The sequence below is a fragment of the Zingiber officinale genome, chromosome 7B (assembly GCF_018446385.1).
Source record: "Zingiber officinale cultivar Zhangliang chromosome 7B, Zo_v1.1, whole genome shotgun sequence".
Classification (NCBI taxonomy): Eukaryota; Viridiplantae; Streptophyta; class Magnoliopsida; order Zingiberales; family Zingiberaceae; genus Zingiber; species Zingiber officinale.
The window spans coordinates 57,588,896-57,611,525 of NC_055999.1; the positions used below are offsets into that span (position 1 = coordinate 57,588,896).

General features: G+C 37.6%; 1 protein-coding gene across 1 annotated transcript in view; it reads right to left on the reverse strand.

The window, feature by feature from the left end:
- Positions 1-10,755: 10,755 nt before the first annotated feature.
- The window catches only part of LOC122005768 (epimerase family protein SDR39U1 homolog, chloroplastic-like), a 35,062-nt gene continuing 23,187 nt past the window's right edge, over positions 10,756-22,630 (reverse strand). The window contains exons 6-13 of the mRNA XM_042560963.1: positions 21,906-21,950; positions 21,691-21,769; positions 17,344-17,405; positions 16,918-17,020; positions 13,901-13,961; positions 13,128-13,198; positions 11,054-11,193; positions 10,756-10,976 (exon numbers count right to left, since the gene is read on the reverse strand). Of these exons, the coding sequence (XP_042416897.1) occupies positions 10,869-10,976; positions 11,054-11,193; positions 13,128-13,198; positions 13,901-13,961; positions 16,918-17,020; positions 17,344-17,405; positions 21,691-21,769; positions 21,906-21,950 (669 nt within the window). The 3' untranslated portion in view covers positions 10,756-10,868. The remainder of the gene's footprint in view (positions 10,977-11,053; positions 11,194-13,127; positions 13,199-13,900; positions 13,962-16,917; positions 17,021-17,343; positions 17,406-21,690; positions 21,770-21,905; positions 21,951-22,630) is intronic.

A 22,630-nucleotide genomic window follows, 5' to 3' on the forward strand; every position in this document is an offset into this window, starting at 1 on the left:
TTACTTTAGACTCTAGACTTAAATGAGATATTTTACATGAAATATTAGTTTTGTACTATATTTTAATTTCATTTTAAAATTAGCAATTAGTCCATTGATTGAAAATAAATAATTAATCTATTCAAAAAGCTGGATACATGAATTAATTTTTAAAAAAAACAATTAATCTACTATTGTTCAAAAACACAAGAATATAAACCTAACCACCATATACATCCCAAATTACCCTCATATTGGATTAATTTATAATGTATATATAGCAAGGAGAATAAATAGTCAAGTTAGGCGACAATGGTTCAAAGGAGAATGAGCCGGCAGGCACCATAGTTAAGATTGGAAAAAAAACAAACGCACATTAATAGGGAGATCAAATACCATAACTTAAGTGTGAGCTATATTACATTGCATTGCCTATCATATTCATTATTGTCTATCCTCTTCTGTCTTGTTCATATTCATAATTTATATTATCCTCGGGGCAAAGTTAAGTTGGTTAGTATGGATAGAGTTACTATAATAGGACAAAAGTTTGAATCTAGACAAAGTCGAGGAAAAAGTCTTTCCCGCACTAGTCAACTACAGCTTCTCGATTTACTTCTTCACAGATAGTCATGGAGTTGACCGTATGAAGCTGCTGGGGTGACGGATTTCACCTTTTGCTACAACAATATTCATAATTTATATTTTTCCCGGGGCAAGATTAAGTTGGTTAATACGGGATAGAATTGCTACAATAGGCTAAGGGTTCGAATCTCTGCAAAGTCGAGGAAAAAGCCCTTCTTGCACTAGCCAACTACAGCTTCACGATTTACCTTCTCACAAATGGTCGTAGGGCCGACCGTGTTGGACTGCTGGGTAGCGGATTCCATCTTTTTTTTCTGCTATAATATTCATAATTTATGTTGTCCCCTCGGAGCGGTGTGGTGGTTGAAGCATGAGATATTATCACATGAGTTTTTGAGGTCAAAATTTGGTGTACCCAAGCATGCCTTCCCTTATGTTGGCCTAGGAGCGGGTTGTAATTAATTTTGATATTAGGTAAAGGGTATTTTGTAAATTTGTAACAAGTGTATGTAAGAGTGTCATGTGATGAGAGAAAATACTGATAAATTAAGGATGATTGGATGTCTAGTAAAAGGAGTACTTAATAGATCAAGTCCTACTTAATAGATCAACTATTAAGACTTGACAAGACAAGGAAGACTCTTACAAAAATCCTAGAGAATTGACAAGACAAGTAAGACTCTAAACAAAATCCTAGAAAAGGGTGTGTTCTGCTGACACGACAAATTTTATTTGTGTAATAATGAGCATAAGTGCATGAATACAATTGGGGAACTGAAGGCAAGAATAGGCTCAAACAAAATCCTTAGAAGTGACTTAGACAATACTTCAATCAATTGAATTGTGTTAACCATCAAATGATAATCATGTTGGCTCAATAGACAACTTAGACCTTCAATTTACCAATGTGCTAGTCTATTGATAAGTCGACTGATGAATCTGATCAATCAATTAATATTATATATCAATTGAATGAGCATTTGACTAATCAAACAAGTAAACTAAGGAGTCGACTCAACCAAGGGAACAAAAGGGTACTATATCATCGCCTCTATTAAAGATAGCCGACTAATGGCTACAATGAGTAGACTGATAGACTGTAAATCAATTATAATAGAATGGTTAGTTCGCTATAGTAGTCATTACTAGCAGCTACTATTAAAGCACTCGAGTGATGGCTACAAAGAGTAGGCTGATGGCTGGTCTATCAATTGTAATAAAATGATTAGTTGGCTATAATAGTTGTTTCTAGAAGGTACTTTTGACTGATGGATATAAGGAGTCTACTAATGCTCGATGATTCTTCGAAGCTTTGGAGAAGCCTATAAATATAGGATATGTTGGCAATGAAAAGAATTAAACTCACAGCAAAACTACTCAGTCAAATTCTCTACTCTCAAGCTCTTTTCTCCCCTCATTGCAATTTTTCTCGACTTTTGTAATCAAGGCATTGTGAGATATTTTTCCACATCTAAAAAATTTCTATGAGAAAATTATTAGCAATGTGAATGGAATAAAGAGGTAGAGATGAAGAAATTCTTTTATGCCTAGATTATTAGTTCTATATTAAAAGTTTTTTGACTTTATTATTGATTTAAATGTTGTAATCATATGCATAGAGAGAGACTCTTATGCATGAGTGTATAGGGGTGGGTACAAATTCAAGGTTTGGATTGTATTGAACCAAGATTGACTCATATGCGAGTATAACCTGTCCACATCGAATGTCGGACCGATCGAGACAAGATTTTGCCCAAGCGAATAAACTAACGTTTTGCCACCGATTTTTTTTTACTACCTACTCAAGAGAGGAAGAGAAGCATTAATATGAGATTAATGGTAATTCTATAGCGTTTCGATATTAATGGCGACATTAAAATCATTAATGGTGAGGATTTTATATAAAGATACTGGATCTTGAGCAAAGGATAGAAAGTAGCAAAAGATAAGTGAAAGAGAGGGCAAGAGGAAGAGTAGGAAGCGAACCTCGTCCACCTGTGTTCTCTCACAAAAACTCTCACAATCGTGCATCCGTTCGGCTAAATTACTCATGATAGCACTCGGGTAGGAGTGTCAAAAATAAACCCGACCCGACGACCCAACCCGAGTCGATCCGAAAAAAATTAGATTCGAGTTGGGCATTTTTGGGTTCGGGACGGGTTCAGGTTAGAGGGTTAAAAATTTTCGGGTTGGGTCGAGTCGGGTTCGGGTTGTCCCGAGTTGCCCTAAATATAGAGTTTAGTGGGTTTTTTGAAGTTAAATCAAATTTTATTTTGAAAATTAAGATATTTTTATGTGTATTAATATCATATTTGTATGATAATGATAGAGTATTGAGATAAAAGTGAAGAATTATAGGGAAAATAGTCGGAAAAAAAAATCGTTTTGAATCAAAATTTTGGATTATTCGGATTGGGTTCGGGTTCGGGTTTGGGTTCGGGTTTAGAGATTTTGGATTGAACTCGGGTTCGGGTCGAGTTCAGGTTGGGTTAAAAAAGACTCAACCCGACCCAATCTACCCGAATTGACACCCTTACACTCGGGTGCATTCTTAGTTTGCCACGAACAATCAATGTTTGGTTGCGTGCGTAGTTTTGCTGTTGTATCCTGAGAAACAGATGACCTGAAAAAACCTCGAAGCACAGTCGGAGATGGGGTGAATCTGTTTCAAGGAAACTACGTTGAGCACAGACCTCAGTATCTTACTCAGCGAATTTCCTTTCCGACTCGACGATTGACTCCAAATTCTACTATGTACCGTATTAACTCCGTAATTCAAATCACCGGAAGTTTGGCAAAACCAACTCTGTTGACAGTTTAAGATTATCTACTCAGATCATCTCAATAGATAAGTTAGAATTAATTTTGTATAATTTTAATTTTAGAATTTTTTCTAATATCTCCAATAATAAATTGTCCAATAAAAACGAGTGGAATTGATAGAGTAACCTGTCAAAATAACACTCCCTTTTTGTGCAATTTTGCTTTTAATTTTCTTTCGCAGGAAAATTTTTCTTATCGCATCTATGTTTCAATTAATGTTATTTGCTCCCCTCTAGCCTTCTTCTAGCCTTCTTTTGAATGATTCTACTATTGGGAGTAAACCCGTTACAATCTGTGTGATTGTCTCAGAAGCTCTTTTCCACGCTTCTGAGTGCGTACCAGAGTCACAAGAACTTACAATCAAGTAGGTTTGAGCAGGTAATCTCAAACTGTCGACTCTAACGAGCCGAGCCACGCGCCGAGTAGGTGAGTCGAGGACACCGTGAGTTGTCGAGCGGCGCCACGTTGCTGCTGAGAATTGTTGACAGGATGTCGAGAGCTGTAACACGAACTCAGAGTGGATGCCGAGTCCAGCAGAGCGTTATCTCCTTAAAACAGATTCGGCCCCTCCGCGGTGTTCAGAGGATCAGGTGGACGTCTGTTTCCCAGGATAAAACGGCAGGATCACGAACACAACCGAGCACTGGTTGTCGTGACGATCTGAACTAGATCCGAAAACTATCACTATTTATGTTGAGCAAAAGAAGTGCACAACAGAAAAGAAGGAAATATGGGGATTCAAAGAGGAATTGAAGCATGCTCTTCTCACACAAAGCTCACTTGAGCTTTTCCTCTCACAAAGCACAAAGCTCACTGGTGTTTGTTTTCAAAGCTCACTAAAGCTTTTCCCTCGTCTGCTTCATTCCTCTCCACTCCAAGGTCTTATATAGACCTTGTTGTGCTTGTTTTGCAAGCACAGCAAGCCACGTTGTGGCTTGCTGTTGGCTGCTAGCAAGCCACGTGTGGCTTGCAAGCTTGCTTGCCATGTGGCCTTGCGTGCCATGTGGCACAAGCAAGCGTGCCACGTGGCATGTAAGTAAGCTGGCGACCTTCCTTATCTTGTATGCTGACCAACAAGTTGTCTGACTGATGTAACAAATAATGGGGTTCACAAAAATACCCCTCGGGTTGATGTCATCCGGGCCCTAGATTTCCATCCCCCTTTGTTCCGAATCAGTCGGAAAGCCTTGCTTTCAATCGTTGTGGGACTACAACCCACATGCCGCGTTTTCATTCAATTTTTTCCAACAATCCCCCACATGAATGAAAACAAGGATTTGTGATAGTTTTCGACAGTTGAGTCGAGTATAGGATAGGTAGGTGTGATCCTTTGAACCTTCCCTTGTAAACTCTGTTTGCTCACTGGCTGATTAGTAGACGTGATGTCTTTGAACTGTTTGGCAGTTGATGTAAGCAGGACATATCTTACCCAAGACTCTCCCTGATATAGCTCAGGTCTTATGAGTGTGTTCGTTCTTGGCCATGAACACGCCTGGTTCTGTGAGAAGCTCTCAGAATTGTGCCTCCAATTCTCTTCGAAGCGGCCCCACTTCTTTCTCACATAGGTGATCTCTCAAGAGTTACCATCTACTTTTTTTTTTTTATCATTAAAAGCCCATCGGCTTATCCTGGTCTAGTCACTGTTTCATGGGACTTCCCCTACAGTGTGTCTAGTCAGTGCAGATTAGTTGTCCCTTTGAACCTAGTTCTTGGGATCTTCAGTCAGCATAGGTTGGGTGTCCTCTGCACTGATCGCTGACAACGACATCAAGCTCATTCCCTGTGATGAGCTTGCAACTAACTCTCAATTTAACCCCTTGGTTAGCGGATCCGCTAGGTTATCTTTTGGCCTCACATAGTCAACAGTGATAACTCCAGTTGAGAGTAGTTGTCTAATGGTATTATGTCTACGACGTATATGTCTAGACTTACCATTATACAGATGGCTCTGTGCCCGACCAATTGTTGATTGACTATCACAATGTATGCAAATCGCCGGCACAGGTTTTAGCCAACGTGGAATATCTTCTAAGAATTGTCGTAGCCATTCAGCCTCTTCACCACATTTGTCAAGAGCTACAAACCCAGATTCCATCGTGGATCTGGTTATTACGGTTTGCTTAGAAGATTTCCAGGAAATGGTTGCACCAGCTAGAGTGAAGACATATCCACTCGTAGACTTAGAGTCTTGTATATCAGATATCCAACTTGCATCGCTGTATCCTTCGATCACAACAGGATATCTTGTATAGTGCAGTCCATATTCACGAGTGTACCTTAAATACCTCAGTACTCTTGTTATCCCTTTCCAGTGCTCAATACTGGGATTACTCGTGTATCTGCTCAGTCTGCTTACTGCGTAGGCTAAGTCTGGTTGTGTACAACTCATCAAGTACATCAGACTTCCAATCACTCGAGAGTACTCTATCTGCGAGATACTTTCACCTCGATTTTTCGATAGATGTTGATTCATGTCTATTGATGTTCGTGCCAACGCAATATCACCCTTGGTGAAGTTCTCAAGAATCTTGTCCACGTAATGGGCCTGACTAAGAACAAGTCTTTCTGCCGTTCTAAGAATTTTGATTCCTAGAATCACATCAGCTAGGCTCATGTCTTTCATGTCAAATCTTGAGTTTAACATAGCTTTTGTGGATGTGATTATCTTATCATTACTCCCAATGATAAGTATGTCATCTACATATAGGCACAAGATGACGTAACTATTTTCTGTGACTTTCATGTAGACACATTTATCACATTCATTAATCTTGAAGCTACATTCCTTCATGGCATTATCAAATTTCTTATGCCACTGCTTTGGTGCTTGTTTCAAGCCATATAATGACTTCACTAATCTACAGACCTTGTTTTTCTGTCCTGGTACAGAAAATCCTTCAGGTTGGTCCATATAGATTTCCTCTTTTAAATCCTCATTTAGAAAGGCTGTCTTTACATCCATTTGATGTATTTCGAGATTCCATAGAGCGGCGATAGCTAACAATAGTCTAATGGAAGTTATTCGCGATACCGGAGAGTATGTATCGAAGTAATCAAGTCCTTCTCGTTGTCGATATCCTTTGATTACCAATCTGGCCTTGTATTTATCGATTGTGCCATCTGATTTCATTTTCTTCTTGAATATCCACTTGCAACCTAATGGTTTACTTCCCGGAGGAAGATCCACGAGTTCCCAAGTGTGATTTTGTAAGATAGAGTCTATCTCAGATGTAATTGCCTCTCTCCAGTGAGGTCCATCAGACGAGCTTACTGCTTCTGAGTAACTCCGGGGCTCACTTTCCAGCATAAAAGTGATAAAATCCGATTCATAGGATTTTTCTACTCGAGCTCGTTTACTCCGTCTAAGCTCAACCTCCACTGGTTCAGCATTTTTTCCTTTGTCTTGTGTTTCATATGCCCGTTTTGAGGAGCTAGAATCCTCTCGGGTCTTAAAAGGAAATACATGCTCAAAGAATGAGGCATTTCTCGATTCGATTATCGAGTTCTTGTGTATCTCTAGTATGTGTGACTCAACCACACAAAATCTATACGCAGCGCTGTTTTGTGCATATCCAATAAATATGCAATCAACAGTCTTTAGTCCTATCTTAATCCGTTTCGGATCAAGTACCAACACTTTGGCAAGACACCCCCACATTCGTAAATATTTGTAGGACGGTTGTCTTCCATTCCACAACTCATAAGGGCTCTTATCTATTTTCTTCCGGGGCACCTTATTTAAAAGGTAATTAGCCGTTAACACAGCTTCCCCCCACATGGACTCTGGCAATCCAGACCTTAATAGAAGAGCATTCATCATCTCCTTAAGCGTTCGATTCTTTCACTCAGCAACTCCGTTTTGCTGAGGAGTATATGGAGCTGTTGTTTCGTGTCTGATCCCATGTTCAGCACACAACTCAGCGAATGGCGATACGTATTCACCGCCTCGGTCACTTCGGACCACCTTAATCTTTCTATTACGCTGGTTTTCAACCTCATTTTTATAGAGAGCGAATTTCTCTATAGCTTCATCCTTACTTTTGAGAAGATACACATAACAGTATTTTGTGTTATCATCTACAAAAGTGATGAAATATTTATTACCACAACGTGTTGGCGTACCTTTTAGGTCGCACACATCAGTGTGGATTAGGTCAAGTGGTTCATTACTTCTTTCAATAGGTTGAAAGGATGACCTTGTCATTTTCGCTTCAACACAAATCTCACACTTGTGTTTTGGGTCAAGGTGGAATGTAGGTATGCTTTGCATGTTTATTAATCTACGCAATATATCGTAGTTAATATGTCCTAGTCTACCATGCCACAAACACGAAGACTCAAGCATATAAGTGGAAGAGCTTTCATTTTTATTTATCTTGGGCCTAATGGCCATTACATTGAGCTTAAACAGCCATCAGATACATAGCCTCTTCCTATAAACACTCCATTTTTGGACAATACAACTCTGTCCGACTCAAAAACAATGCGAAAGTCATGCTTGCTCAACAGTGAACCGGATACTAGATTCTTTCGAATCTCCGGAACATACAGCACATTGTTTAGAGTGAGATCCTTGCCTGAGGTCATTTTCAGCACCACTTTTCCTTGACCTATGACGTCCGAGGTTGCTGAGTTCCCCATGAACAGTTTATCTCCAGTGACTTCTTCGAAGTTGTGGAGCAGCTCTTTGTTGCAGCACACATGTCTGGTGGCTCCAGTATCAATCCACCATTGCCGAGGATTGGAACCTATTAGGTTCACTTCAGAGATCACGGCGCAGAGATCCATATTCTGTTCTCCTGCCAGGTTGGCCTCAGGCTTTTTCTTCTTTGGCCTTTTACAGTCTGAAGCTTTGTGACCCATACGATCACAATTGTAGCATTTCCATAAGAACTTCTTTTTCATGTTTTGTCCTTTGGGTTGCGTCGTGGAAGATTTTGGATGCTTCCGTTTTGAGCTTTGTCCGTGCTCAATAACATTGGCTTTTACAATAGCCTGAGAGAACAGTTTTCTCTCCGAATTCTTGTTGTCTTCTTCTATCCGAAGGTGAACAACAAGTTCCTCCAGGTTCATTTCCTTCCGCTTGTGCTTCAAATAATTCTTAAAGTCCTTCCAGCCAGTTGGTAGCTTTTCGATGATAGCTGCCACTTGGAAGGTTTCGCTCAGAGTCATACCTTTTGAGTGAATTTCTTGTAAGAGTACTTGAAGCTCCTGGACTTGACTGATTACAGACTTCGAGTCACTCATCTTATAGTTCAGGAAATGACCAACAATAAACTTTTTGGCCCCAGCATCCTCCGATTTATATTTCTTGTCCAGAGATTCCCACAGTTCCTTTGTCGTTTTTATCTCACAATACACAAGATAGAGTGAGTCGGCAAGATTGTTAAGGATGTAGTTTCGACAGAGGAACTCAGACTCGTTCCATTTGTCGAGTAGAAGGAGGGTGTTCACCTCATCTACACCCTTAACAACCTTGGGAATTTTCTCGGTCAAGATACGTGCCAGACCTAGTGTGGTTAAGTAGAAGAACATCTTCTGCTGCCACCGCTTAAAATTCACTCCTGTGAATTTTTCTGGCTTTTCCCCGTGATTGATTGGCACATTCCCAATCCGGGCGGAGGAGGTCGGCACATGTTGAGCCTGTTGCATCTCAACATTGTCTGCCGCCATGGTAACAAAACGAATCTGTTTTAAGATTTGTTGGGAGTAAACCCGTTACAATCTGTGTGATTGTCTCAGAAGCTCTTTTCCACGCTTCTGAGTGCGTACCAGAGTCACAAAAACTTACAATCAAGTAGGTTTGAGCAGGTAATCTGAAACTGTCGACTCTAACGAGCCGAGCCACGCGCCGAGTAGGTGAGTCGAGGACACCGTGAGTTGTCGAGCGGCGCCACGTTGCTGTTGAGAATTGCTGACAGGATGTCGAGAGCTGCAACACGAACTCAGAGTGGATGCCGAGTCCAGCAGAGCGCTATCTCCTTAAAACAGATTCGGCCCCTCCGTGGTGCTCAGAGGATCAGGTGGACGTCTGTTTCCCAGGATAAAACGACAGGATCACGAACAGAACCGAGCACTGGTTGTCGTGACGATCTGAACTAGATCCGAAAAATATCACTATTTATGTTGAGCAAAAGAAGTGCACAACATAAAAGAAAGAAACATGGGGATTCAAAGAGGAATTGAAGCATGCTCTTCTCACACAAAGCTCACTTGAGCTTTTCCTCTCACAAAGCTCACTGGTGTTTGTTTTCAAAGCTCACTGAAGCTTTTCCCTCGTCTGCTTCATTCCTCTCCACTCCAAGGTCTTATATAGACCTTGTTGTGCTTGTTTTGCAAGCACAGCAAGCCACGTTGTGGCTTGCATGCTTGCCAGCAAGCCACAACGTGGCTTGCTGTTGGCTGCAATTTGCCAGCAAGCCACGTGTGGCTTGCAAGCTTGCTTGCCATGTGGCCTTGCGTGCCATGTGGCACAAGCAAGCGTGCCATGTGGCACAAGCAAGCGTGTCACGTGGCGTGTAAGTAAGCTGGCGATCTTTCTTATTTTGTATGCTGGCCAACAAGTTGTCTGACTAATGTAACAAATAATGGGGTTCACAAAAATACCCCTCGGGTTGATGTCATCCGGGCCCTAGATTTTCAACCCCCTTTGTTCCGAATCAATCGGAAAACCTTGCTTTCAATCATTATGGGACTACAACCCACATGCCGCATTTTCATTCAATTTTTTCCAACATCTACAATTTCTACACCTCTAGCATTGTCCAGAAGAAGAAAGCTAGCGGAAAACTGAGTGGCGATCCATCAACAGACCATAGCGATAGTTGAATGGATCAAAGTAACCAAACTAGTTGAGTGTGTTCCAACATGTTGAGTGTGTTCGATAAGTTGAGGGAGTCGAACATACGACCCATTCATTCTTTCATATTTTTTTTTATCCCTCTATTTTCGTCCATTAAAATAACAAGTAAAAAAAGTACATAAATAACATTTGTCTTTACATTTATCCATTTACTTTCCATCTCATCTCTTCTCTTCTCTTATGCCACCCTGTTTATTTTAAGGTGCAGAGAGGCACATAAATGAAGATAATTTCCCATTGTAATATATATATATATATACACACGCGCGCGCACGAACAAATCCAAAATTCTTCGCGGAACATTTTTTTGACATTTCTTTATCCGCCCAATATTGAAGGGAACAGACTTTCTTTTCCTTCCTCTCGTTTGTGTTACTAAAGTTTTGCTATAACATCTATTGCATTATTTTCTTTTGAAAAACACAACATATCTATTACTGGAAGGATATAATGCACCAGACCACAGATAAGATTGTTAACCAACACCAAGAGCACAACTATTTAACTTACACAAAATCATGCTTTTCTTTTCTTGGATGATTAATGTTAAATGGAACTTCAATTTCAAAAAGGAAAAAAAGTACACGATATTCTTAGAAGGAATAGTGATATAGTTTAGTTAAGACTCTCTCATGATGGCTCGAAGTGCATCTTTAACATATGGATACTTGTACGAGAACCCTAATTTCTGAGCTTTGAGTGGGAGAACTCTTTGTCCTTCAAGAACCTGGAATTGATAGGCGCCATAATCTTGATACCATAACGAGTAGTAAGAAATGTAAACAAATTGTAGAATATACTTACAACAGAGGCACCTTCACCTAGGACAGCTTTGAGGGCAAACTCCGGTACTGGTAGCCAGGATGGGCGACCAACAACTCGACCAAGTTGCTCGCACATTTCTGACAATTTGACAGGATGCGGGGCTGTTCCGTTGATAACGCCTGCAATTTCCATGGTAATCAATCTTATGACAATCCTTATCCTGTTCCAACTATGTTAATCTAAATAGAAATTATTAAATAACAATATAAACATTGTTTTATATCTAATTAGGATGCAGAAAAGCAATCCACTGAAGACCATCTTCTATTGTTGACTAATCACGAGGATAATAATGTGGATCTCCTTAAGAAATCATAAGAACCTTAAGCACTAATGCCAAACGAAGAATTTGAAAGGCCAATTGAGGGGTGAATAGACGATTTACTGAATTCGTGTAAAAATAGTAACTCAAACCAAGCGTTAAATAGAGTGTTGGAGTACAAATAATTTACAATAAAAAATATTTGCAACAATAAAATTATTAACTAAATTGCAAAGAAAAAAATTAAAATAAAATGCAAAAATAAATATTATAAGTGTGGCGACAAATCTTAATTGAATTACAACAAGAAAAAAAATAATTGCAATGATAAAATCAGAGATTGAAAAAAAAAAAACACAATGCTACAAGATCCTTTAATGTGGTTCAAACTTCAGAAATCCCTTCTACTCTGTCTCTATGGCTCATATTGCTTTAGTGTGACACTTTCCTAACAGAAAATATCACTATTAGCAAGAATATTCTTTAAATATTGTGAATACAACCTAACAAGTCTCATACCGACTAATGAGATATTTACCTCTAAATAAAAAAATTGGCAATAACTATTTAAAGTAATGTGGAATGAGCATACAAAGAGGGAAAAAGCAACTTAATCTCATCCAACACATAAATAATGCACAAATGAAAAAAATAAGATACGATGCAAAGCCTGATGTACGTATATGGCATACACAAAGCTACCATAGTATTTGATCAAGGCAAGACAAAAAGAGCTCATTCTTCATAAAGAATGTGTGTTACTAGCATAGAACCTAAAGGGGCAATTTATTTTAATCTATTAATCAATTAATTGGTGAAGCCGTCAACTTAACAACCCCTCCAAGGCAAGCCCCACACACTCTAGAAGGGGATAAATCACAAGAGATATTTTGCCCTAGCACAGCGGCTCTTTGCATGAAGGAGGTCAGGCATTTTTGCATCCGCTGGGAATTGCCCCAAGACCTATTGCAATAAACACTCATGCAGGTACTAACTGCACCAACCAGAGGAGGCAAATAGGGGGCAAATCGATTAACCTAGGCACATATCATATATCATAATATATTCTATCAAAATTTATAAATATTTTAGGCATCCTTACAAGTCAAAATCTTTCCAGTTGATTCATCGATCTCATGTCAATTTATACACTCAACTAACTATTCAAACACAATGTTCATTTAAACATAGGTCAACAAGCCTTTTATAATATTAGGTAGTGATGATTTCTTTCCAGAGATTAATCTAATTTGTATGTCTAACCTGATGAGAAAATTCTTCAAGTGGCATTAAAGAATTTAATTAATTACGTACAGTGTCAATAATTTTAGGAGCTTAGGAATTCACACAAAAGAGTTATCCTCAACATGGCATGTTGATGAATGTAGATTGAAGCAAAAAATAATTGAAACTATTCAAGGTTAATTCTTTTGATTAAAAATAAATGAATTAAAATAAATTAAATATTAATTTGTTCAATTAAATTTGGAAGGATCTAATTGGAATCCATTTTAACAGTTCGTTGTTTGTTATGATCTTTGGAACTAACAGATCCAAGTTATACATACAAAAGAGTTTCTATACATCAAAGGATAGTCAGTAGTATGAAGATACCACTGAGTATCCATAAATGAATGTAAAGGTTACTTGTGATGCTGTGAGTCAAACTAATTAAGGTAAACAGTTAAATTCATAATATAAACTAATTAACTTTTACTGTAAAACAAAGAAGATAAATGCGCTGCTTGTCCAAGCAAAAGCATGCTTGATTTGATGATCAAGATGATTTACCTTTATAGGATGGATTTCTCAGAGCTTCATATATGAGGTTCACCAAATCATCCAGATGAATCCAAGAAAACCTACAAATCATGAGACTTTACTTCTCCAACAGAACTTCTAAAGCCAATTATTTGCACAGAAAAACATTGTCCATCTTTGGGTTCACTAATAGTTGCAATTTAAAAAATACAAAATGGACCAAATATATTATTTCTCTTTATAACAATATTTCTATCTAAAGCAAAAGAAAATGGAATGATGTACGATACTGGAAAAGAAGATTGAAGAGACTCAAATAACTTTTGTGCAAGATTTTAAACCACAACCCCTAGGATATATAGAAAATAATCTTAATTGATTTATTTGTTTGCGTCTACATTTAGCGGGGATAAACTTTCAAATAAAGCCAATAAAATAGATGGTATCATTTGCCAAATATGATTCCTTAGATTTGCATCTCGTGCGTTAATGCCAGCACATGCTGCAGCCTTGTATTATGCTTGGTAGCTCAACCTGGTAAAAGACATTGGCACTGCAGAAAGACTAACTGCATCCAAATGAACAATGCATTGTGCTTTACAACACCAGCAATGCATAAGATGTTAGGCACAGGTTGGTATTGCTGATCTTTGTCCCAGTAAAAGAAAAAAAAATGCAAGATTGGCATTCATGGTGTTGGCAATTCTTTTTAAACTGAAAGAAGTCCTTAATGAAATATAAGATTGTTCCATAAGAAGAGGTATAGGTGCAATACCAAGAATGGGCATAAGCAAGATGTTTACCATTGTCTTCCACTGCCTAAGGGTCCCCCAGCAAACATCATGAAGAGGGGGATCATTTTAGCTGCATGAAATTCAAATAAATTATGTTTGAATCTCATCAAATTTGTAAACAATAACCTATGGGATTCTAACATTTAAATTAGCAAAAGCCAAAACAAGTTAAAATTGCCAATATTTAGATTTGTAAATAGAGGTCAAAATATGAAAGCTGCTGGGCTGCAAAATATTTTTCACAATTGCTAGTAAATGTCCTTCCCTGTTTAAAGCAAGAAAACATAAAAAGAATCGCCCATATAACACAATTAAAGAAAGAGAACAGAATTTGCTTCATCAGGTATGAAATAACTTGTAAATACCAAGAAATGATATGATTAGTTAATATGTTTACTTTGCTTTTCTCTGTCTAGTACTCATGGAAATGAGATACCATATCCAAGGAAATGAATTAAGCCAGCCCAAAAATGAAAAGATATTTGTTTGCACTTCTACTTAGTGTATGTATATGGTTTTTTAAGCATAAGTTAAACAAGAATTGAAAGCTATGAACTAGAATTGAATGGTATGATTTTAAATCGGAGAAGATGAAATAAAATTGCTGGATTAAAATTGTAACGATAGCAGAACTGTGAGGGTATCAATTGAAGTTGCAGGAATGACTTGAAATTGTAGCACATGAACTAGAATAGAACGCTCTAAAATACTCTTTTTGAATGAGTTGAAAATGCAAGGAATAAACCAAAGTTGATAGATTTGGAAAGAAATTTCAGAGTACAAGTTAAAATTGCAAGGGTAAGTTGAAGTTGCAAGGAAAGAATTGAAATTAGACACTATGAATATGAACTAGAAATCTAGGACTTTGGATTAAAGTTGTAACGACCCGACCCTTTGGCCTCTTGGGCGGCCCTTGTGGCGGCCCAACTAGCGACCCTTATGTCGTCGGCCCATTTGGCGACCTCTCATGTCGTCGACCGACGACCCTTTGGCCATGCCGTTACTCACTAGGACTTTCCACCCCTGGCCAGTGGATTTTTGCCTCCCCCAGGATTCGAACTCTAGACCTCCAGGCTTAAGTACTAGAGTTTATGAATCCTGGTAACCAAGTGAGATCAGCAGAGGAGTAGCACTACGTGCTGTGGGGACCAGCGACTCCAACCATGAACCAAACACAGCCAACCAACTGGGCTACGCGTGAGTTGTTGTTTTATTTTAGCTTTTCGCTATCAGACTTTGTTTTAGTTATGTTTTGGATTATTCTGCTTATGGATATTGTATGGATTTTATTATTGCGATGGATTTGGATTTGGATTTTTATTCTACTACGTGCCTGCCTGGAGGGCAGAAGAGGTGAGTTCGTCGGATTTAAGCTTTACGAGTGTAGTGGAGTAGGGTGGATTTCGAGTCAGAGTATTATTTTTACTGTTTAATTATCTTAACTGCGTGGTTGTGACAGCCAGAGGCTGAATAGATTATATATAACTGCGTGGTGATGTTTTATTTTGTTGTTATTATTCCAGCCGCCTGTGGCTGAGGTATTTGTGAGATGTAGAAAAGTTTCAGATTGTCCACCGTACAGGGGAGATGCTGCCGAAATTTTCTCGGACAGGGACTCCTCTGGGGCGTGACAATTTAGTGGTATCAGAGCACAGTTTTACGATCTTTTGTTTCGTATTTTGGATTTTTGAGATTTATCTGATACCAATTTACAGATGGTATCAGAGCGACCTTGCGACCGTGAGTGCGCCTGTGGCAGGAGTACCCAGGGCACCACCTAGCGAGGGAGATTCTGAGATTTGTTTGTGGTGTGATTCGTGGTTACACAACGAGGACGTTGTGTCTTTAAGTGGGGGTGATTGTAATACCCCGGTTCTGAGATTCTAGTTAAGTATGGCTTAAAAGGTTAGATGGTATTATCCATATCACCAAGGTGCACCTTCCTTTTCGGAAGCCCAAACTTAAGAACTCCAAAGTTAAGCGTGCTTGGCTTGGAGAAATCTAAGGATGGGTGACCTCCTGGGAAGTTTTCCAGGGTGCGTGCAAGTGAGGACAAAGCACGCTGAAAGGACCTCCGGTGGTCTGTGGAGCTAGTCGTCAACCCGATGGACAATTCTGGTAGCGTGCCTGGTTCGGTTCGGGTGGGGCCCACCCGGGCCGGGGCGTTACAAAAGTTCATGGATCAGTTAAAATTGCAAGGACCTGTGTTTAAGTTGCAAAATGAATTGAAACTACAAAGTGGAAACTAGAATTGCAAGATGTAAATGGAATTTTAGGGCAGAGTTGAAGTTGAGGAGCATGTTGAAATTTCAAGGCGCCAACTATATTCTAAGGTATGAACTTAAATTATACAGTGTGAGTTGAAGTTGTCCAGACAAGTAAAAGTTTGTTAGGTATAAATTGAAATTGTATGTTGTAGATTATGGCTTGTAATTGATAGGTTTGAACTGGAATTGTAAAATGGAAACTGAATTCTGAAGTACCTATCAAAGGGTAGTGATGTGGCACAAGGTAACTATCTAAATGAGAAAAATTAGAATTCTCACAAAGATAAGAAACCTCACAAGAATTTGTTAAGATAAAAAAATATCATATAAATGAGGGTCAGGGAGTCTTTTTAGCAGAAAAAAAAGACATTTTTTTTAAAAAAAAATAACAAATTCCCTGATTACTCACTCACATAATGGATAAAATCCATATGACGGAAGAAATTCATGCAGCCAATCCCAATAATTAGGACCAAAGCTATAATGACGACGAGAGGCCTATGCTTATTAAACTCAAAACGTTTTTCTTTATCTAATATAAACCTCTACTGTGAAAATTTACTTAAAATTCATATAAATAACTTCAACATTGGGATTTGGGTTACAATGAAAAAACTATTCTGATAGAAACAAAAGTTAGACGGTAAAACTTTGTATTGGAGAGTAAATCCTATAGAAATGTCACAATTTGTATGACAGATATAAGTAAAAGGTAGTGAAAAAAAGATAAAGGGTTCTTTTTTTATCAATAAAACAGACCCAGGGCACCACCATCTTTCCCAAGAACCACACCAATACGAATGAGTACCAATCTAACACCATTATCTACTTCAAGTGCTTTTGCTTCCCAGTCTCTACAAACCTGAAAATGAGCAAAGCATAATTAGCATTTCAGGTGAACTTGGATACAAACAAAAGGTTAAGAAATAATAATTTGATTATGATGTGCTGTCCAGCAACTGGATATAGGAAAACCAGATTAATGTGCATGTTGAGTTGCATTCACTTTGGTGAATACAAAACAATCAAAGGGATAATACAGCCGAAGATTATATCTTGAACTAAGTTACTGCAATTTAGAAGAGTAAAGCTTCAAGGTAAAGGGAGACATTTCTCAATAAAAAAAATTCAAAGCATGGCCATAACATGAAAGAAAAGGTTGCAACATAATATTATATTTGTCACCTCTGATAGGTAATCATTGCCGGAAGGACTTTTCTCATCAAAAACTGTAGTTTCGCTTGTACCTGAAAGCGTACAAAGGAACGATAAACAAAATACAATGAATAAGAAGCACACAATAAAGTTTGATAGAAGAATTTGTACATTTATGATTTTCTTTTTAAGAAAAGAATAAATACAACATTTTGAGCTTTTGTAAGCCATTGATGCAAGTCTACTAATTGGTGTCCTTTTAATGTAGGAATGTAGTATGAGAATAAGAAACCAAGTAACTACAGCTCAATGGGCATAAATTTCTGAATAATAGCTTACTACTAATATTACGGTTTAGTTTTGGAACTTTTGTGCAATCCTTAATCCCATGAAGAAATTATTCATAAATCAAGGACCCCACCATGAGTTTTTTGCACTAAATTATAGGTATACTAGGAAATTCTTGTCACCCTATTACAAAACAACAATAACAAGAAAATGATACAAACATTTGGATAGCAAGATATGAATGCACAAACTACAGTCTGAAACCCTGCACCGTTACAATCTGAATGCTTATAGAAGCACTCCAAAGTGCAAGACCTGCCTTTATGAAAATGTATGAAGGGCAATTTTTAAATATTACAAGCTCAACAATAACTGTGAGATATGACATTACATGTGTGTAGAATTGAGAAAAACAAATTTGTACTGTATTAAAATGACAAATCATCTTGTGATTATAAGAAAATATTAGAAAGAGATTGAACAAAGCTGATATTATCCAATATATAAGGGCAAGATACAAGAGAGGAATTGGAGTAATATTTTGACATCTATTTGAGAGAAAAAAACATTGAAAGAGAGACGAATGTATTTTGAAGTAGCAATCAACAAAGGTTATAAAAGTGTTACAAAAACAAGTGAGATTAGAGTTCTCACATCCAAAAAGGGAAAATAGGGAGATGTTAAACAACAAAGCGAAAGCTTAACACAACTCTATGCAACAACAACAACAACAACAAGAAGCAAGCCTTATCCAACTAGGTTAGATCGGCTAGCTTAACACAACTCTAAAAGGAGATATTTTGGAAGAGATGGACAATATCTAATCTCATCTAAATCATACACACGAGTCTAATGAAAATTGAAAATTGATAGCTAGATAAGAAGTCTGACAATATTTCAACGAGAGGTAAACACTGTTGTGCCCAAAGGATGCCCACATATCTCCATAATGACATGATATTGTCCACTTTGGGCCTAGGCCCTCATGGCTTTGCTCTTAGGCTCTTCTCAAAAAGTCTCATGCCAATGGAGATATCCTATATCCTTTTAAACCAATGATCTTTACCAAACCCATGATTTTTACCAAATCTTCCCAATAAGGGACTTTAAATGAACCTCAACAATCCTCCTCTTAAACGAAGGACCACCATTACTGTCATGGCCTGGCCCCCGTGAGCATTTAGTCACCCTGACCTGTTCTGGGCCTCCCTGTGAGCATCCGGTCACCCTGACCTACTCCAAGCCTCCCCGCAAGCATCTGATCACCTTGATCGGATGCTTGCGAGGAGATCCGGAGTAAGTCAGGATGACTGAATGCTCGAGGGGAGGCCCAGAGTAGGTCAGGGTGACCAGATGTTCGGAGTAGAATTGTTAGTAATAGCCCTAGTACCAATTATGAGATGATTGTAAAGGACTCATTTTTATATCATATTTCATTATTAATAAAAGGCAAAGTTGGTTATTATATTTATTTCAGTTCAGTGCCGATTGAATAAGTATAATAATGTCCTTGGGTAGTAAGTTCTTATCTACAACATATCAATTGGTTGAATTGATAGTGAGATATTGTAGATATACATAGAACACTATTCTTAACTATTCCTAGTCAAGCATTAATATATAAGGACAATATTAATACGTTGAGACTAGCATGTAGGTCAACGGATGACTTTATCTCACAAGTCATGAATATGAGATATCAAGTTGACACATGGGTATATATTAGAGAATATGTACCGAATGACCTGCCATGAGAATGTTTCACGGATCGTTATATGAGTGTCATAAACGTTCTTTTGTGACTATTGGTATAAATAATCCTTAGACCTGAAGTCACTACGGTTCCCTACATAAGGAGTTGTATACTTTGGTATTGGCAAATGTCACCTGTAACAAGGTGGACAATAAAGTCGATCACTGAGTATGCAATGAATTATGCGGAGGGATATGAGTGATGTAGATGGGAATTATCCCTTTCATATGACGAAAGCGATATCTGTGGGCCCCTTGATTAGTTGGACACAAGAAAGCATGGTCATGCTCAAATGAGTCAATATGAGATATTGAGCTTATTTGATTGAGTGTGTCTACTTAGAGATCAAGAAACACAAAGGTTGATAAGAGGATGACACGATCTATGCCTCATTGATCAATCTAGATATCAAGGATAGAGGGACCAAGTTATATAAGATAATAGCCACGGACAGGTTAGGTCGGATCTCGACTTTTTCGTCACTTGGGTAGCAATGATGCCTTGCTAGATGTCACTCATTGCTTATGTATCTAAATGTTGATTTGGATACATTGCCAACGTTACGAGAACCTATTGGGTCACACACACAGAACAAGTAAATTTGTAAATTGGTTCATATGATGAATCATTGGATTAAGTCTAATCCGAATTGGACTTATTGAGTTAGACTCAATTGAATCTAATTATTGAATTGAATCCAATTCAAACTAGACTCAAGGAGTCAATTCGAATTAATGAAATAGTGATTCATTGAATTCGAAATTGCATGAGATTAATTGAGTTAGACTCAAGTGAATCCAACCATATGGATTCAATAAAATCCGAATTAGACTTGAGTTAGACTCAAGTGAATTCATTCACTAAAGAGGATTAATGGAGATTAATTCATTCACTTGAATTAGAAGAATTTTGAAATTAATTATTCATTCAATTTCAAAATTGAATTCAAAATGAAGAGTTCAAAGCTGGTCCTTAATGGAGTGTTAATGCTCATTAAGGCTCATTAATTGAATTAATGCTCATTATTCATTGGATGAAGTACAAAAAAATATTTTTCTTTCATTTTGATTGTGAATTTTTCTTCTTCTTCCTCTCTTTCTCTTGCATTGGCCGAAACTCACCTTCTTGGTTGCTAGCACAACCTTAGGTAGTTTTCTTTCTCCACTTTGTGAGTTTGTGAGACAAACGGGGACACTTGTTCATGTGGATTCCGAAAGAGGCACGGACGCTTGATCATGCTGAGATCCGAGCTGTCGAGAGATCGTGTGCATGCATCAAAGGTATAACCTTCTTATGATGTAAAACTTAGTATATGTTATTATTTTCTTTCCCTTCGTATGGATCTTTTGGAAGAATTAGATGTTTTCCGCTACGTTTTAGCGTGTTTAGCGCCCTAATTCCTTACAAACACAAGAGAGGAAGATGCACTGTTTCTTCAAAACATTGGCTTCAAAATCTACTTTTCTTTCAAAACCAACTTTTTGTCTTGTTCTTTTCTCTACCTTTGAAATATATACCCTCCTATTTAATGTGTTTGATAATATGCCACCAATAAATGCCCCAATTAGGCGATGTGGGGTTGCAACAAACGCAAATTAATCGAGGAAAAAGGAGATCAAAAAAGACTTGATTGCAACACTAAAATAGGATAAAATTTCATTTAAATATAGTAAGGGATCAAGCCTAATGATATAGAAGGACCGCACTCAGATTAATCACATAAATTTTAAGACCAATAATAATTAATCTCTAAAAATTTATAAACATATCATAGTAAACTACTTAGAGAATTTGCTTGGTTGGCACAACCAAAACTGAAATAGGTTCATCTGACTTTGCTGTCACTTCCCTTTTCTATTGTTGTGTGCTCGCTCTTACACTACCCTCTCTTTTAAATTTTCCATCTCCCCCCCTTTAATGATAGATAAAACTAAAGAGATATTGTAGAAAGAGAATCTTTCTATCTTTACGGATATTATCTAGTGGTGTTAATTTCAGTTATTGACTATGAAATCCTAATCTCAAACCTCTACAATAAACCATAGGATTTTTTATAATTTAAAAGAGTTGTGAATAAAAAAAGACTATCCAATGATGCACTAGGTAACCATATTTGAGTATGAAGTTATAAAAAGTCATCAAGATTGCCACTTTCTTTGCCTCTGGAATCATCTTATATTTTGGCACAAATCAAATATTACATATAAACATAATTTACCTTATAGCTACAGAATGCTTAGAAAATATTCCGTTGGATGCAATTCTACAAATATTGGTAATTGGCGGTTATTGCAAAAAGAGGAAATATTGAAAACACAAATTTACTAACTGCATACCATAATAACCAATTGCTGTTGCACTGACCAAAACTGAAGGCCTCAGGTCCGTGCTTCCATTATTTATTAAATCTACAACCTTTAGCATACAAATTCAATAATAGGATCATCAGTCAATTAAAAGGGAGGGAGATGTAGTTGAGCATCCATCACTTAAATAACCATTGAAGGTATGTGGTTGCAGAATTTCCATCAGCAATTAAAGGATCAAAAACCTTTGAGGTCGTATTTATGCGGCTATGTTTGATCTCCTTCTTTATCTGTATGCATAAAAAGAACGTCATAGAATTAACATTTGAAATGAAGCATTTGAACTGCAGAACAAAATTAACAAAATTAAACTGCTAATGTTAAGCGATGTTTAACTAGAATCTAAAGTGTCACTGGAAAAGGTTTTATTGTCCCTTCTCCCTAGGTAGGGAAGGTCGCCCCACCTACCTATGTCAAATGTGTTCTATATCTTCAATATTTCAAACTTTTCCACAATCCTTCACCGTAAGATGACTCAAGGATTTCATAAAACCTCAAGTTATTATAGATACATTCAATTCTAAGACAACTCAATAAGTCTCCTGGAACCTTCAAATCATGAAATGATCTCCTTAGGTTCCACATGTTATCGAACAAAGTGGCTATATGTTTTTTTTCCTCTCATGAATATTGTAGTACAGGCAATGTGTATGTCAGATTTTTACAATGCCTATTAGTCACTAAGTCATTGAGCTAGACAAGTTCACGTGGAAAAAATTGTCCAACATATTTTTCCTTGCTCTTGATCTGGCCACTATATTCTAATTTTTTTCTTTTTCAATAAATCAAAATTTCTCTTTGGACATAATAGTCTAATATGAACTAGTAGAATCATTAGTTCAGAAGAGACATGACCAGGAGTCTGAATATCATAGAAGTCTAACCTAGGAAATAAGGACTGAGAATGTTT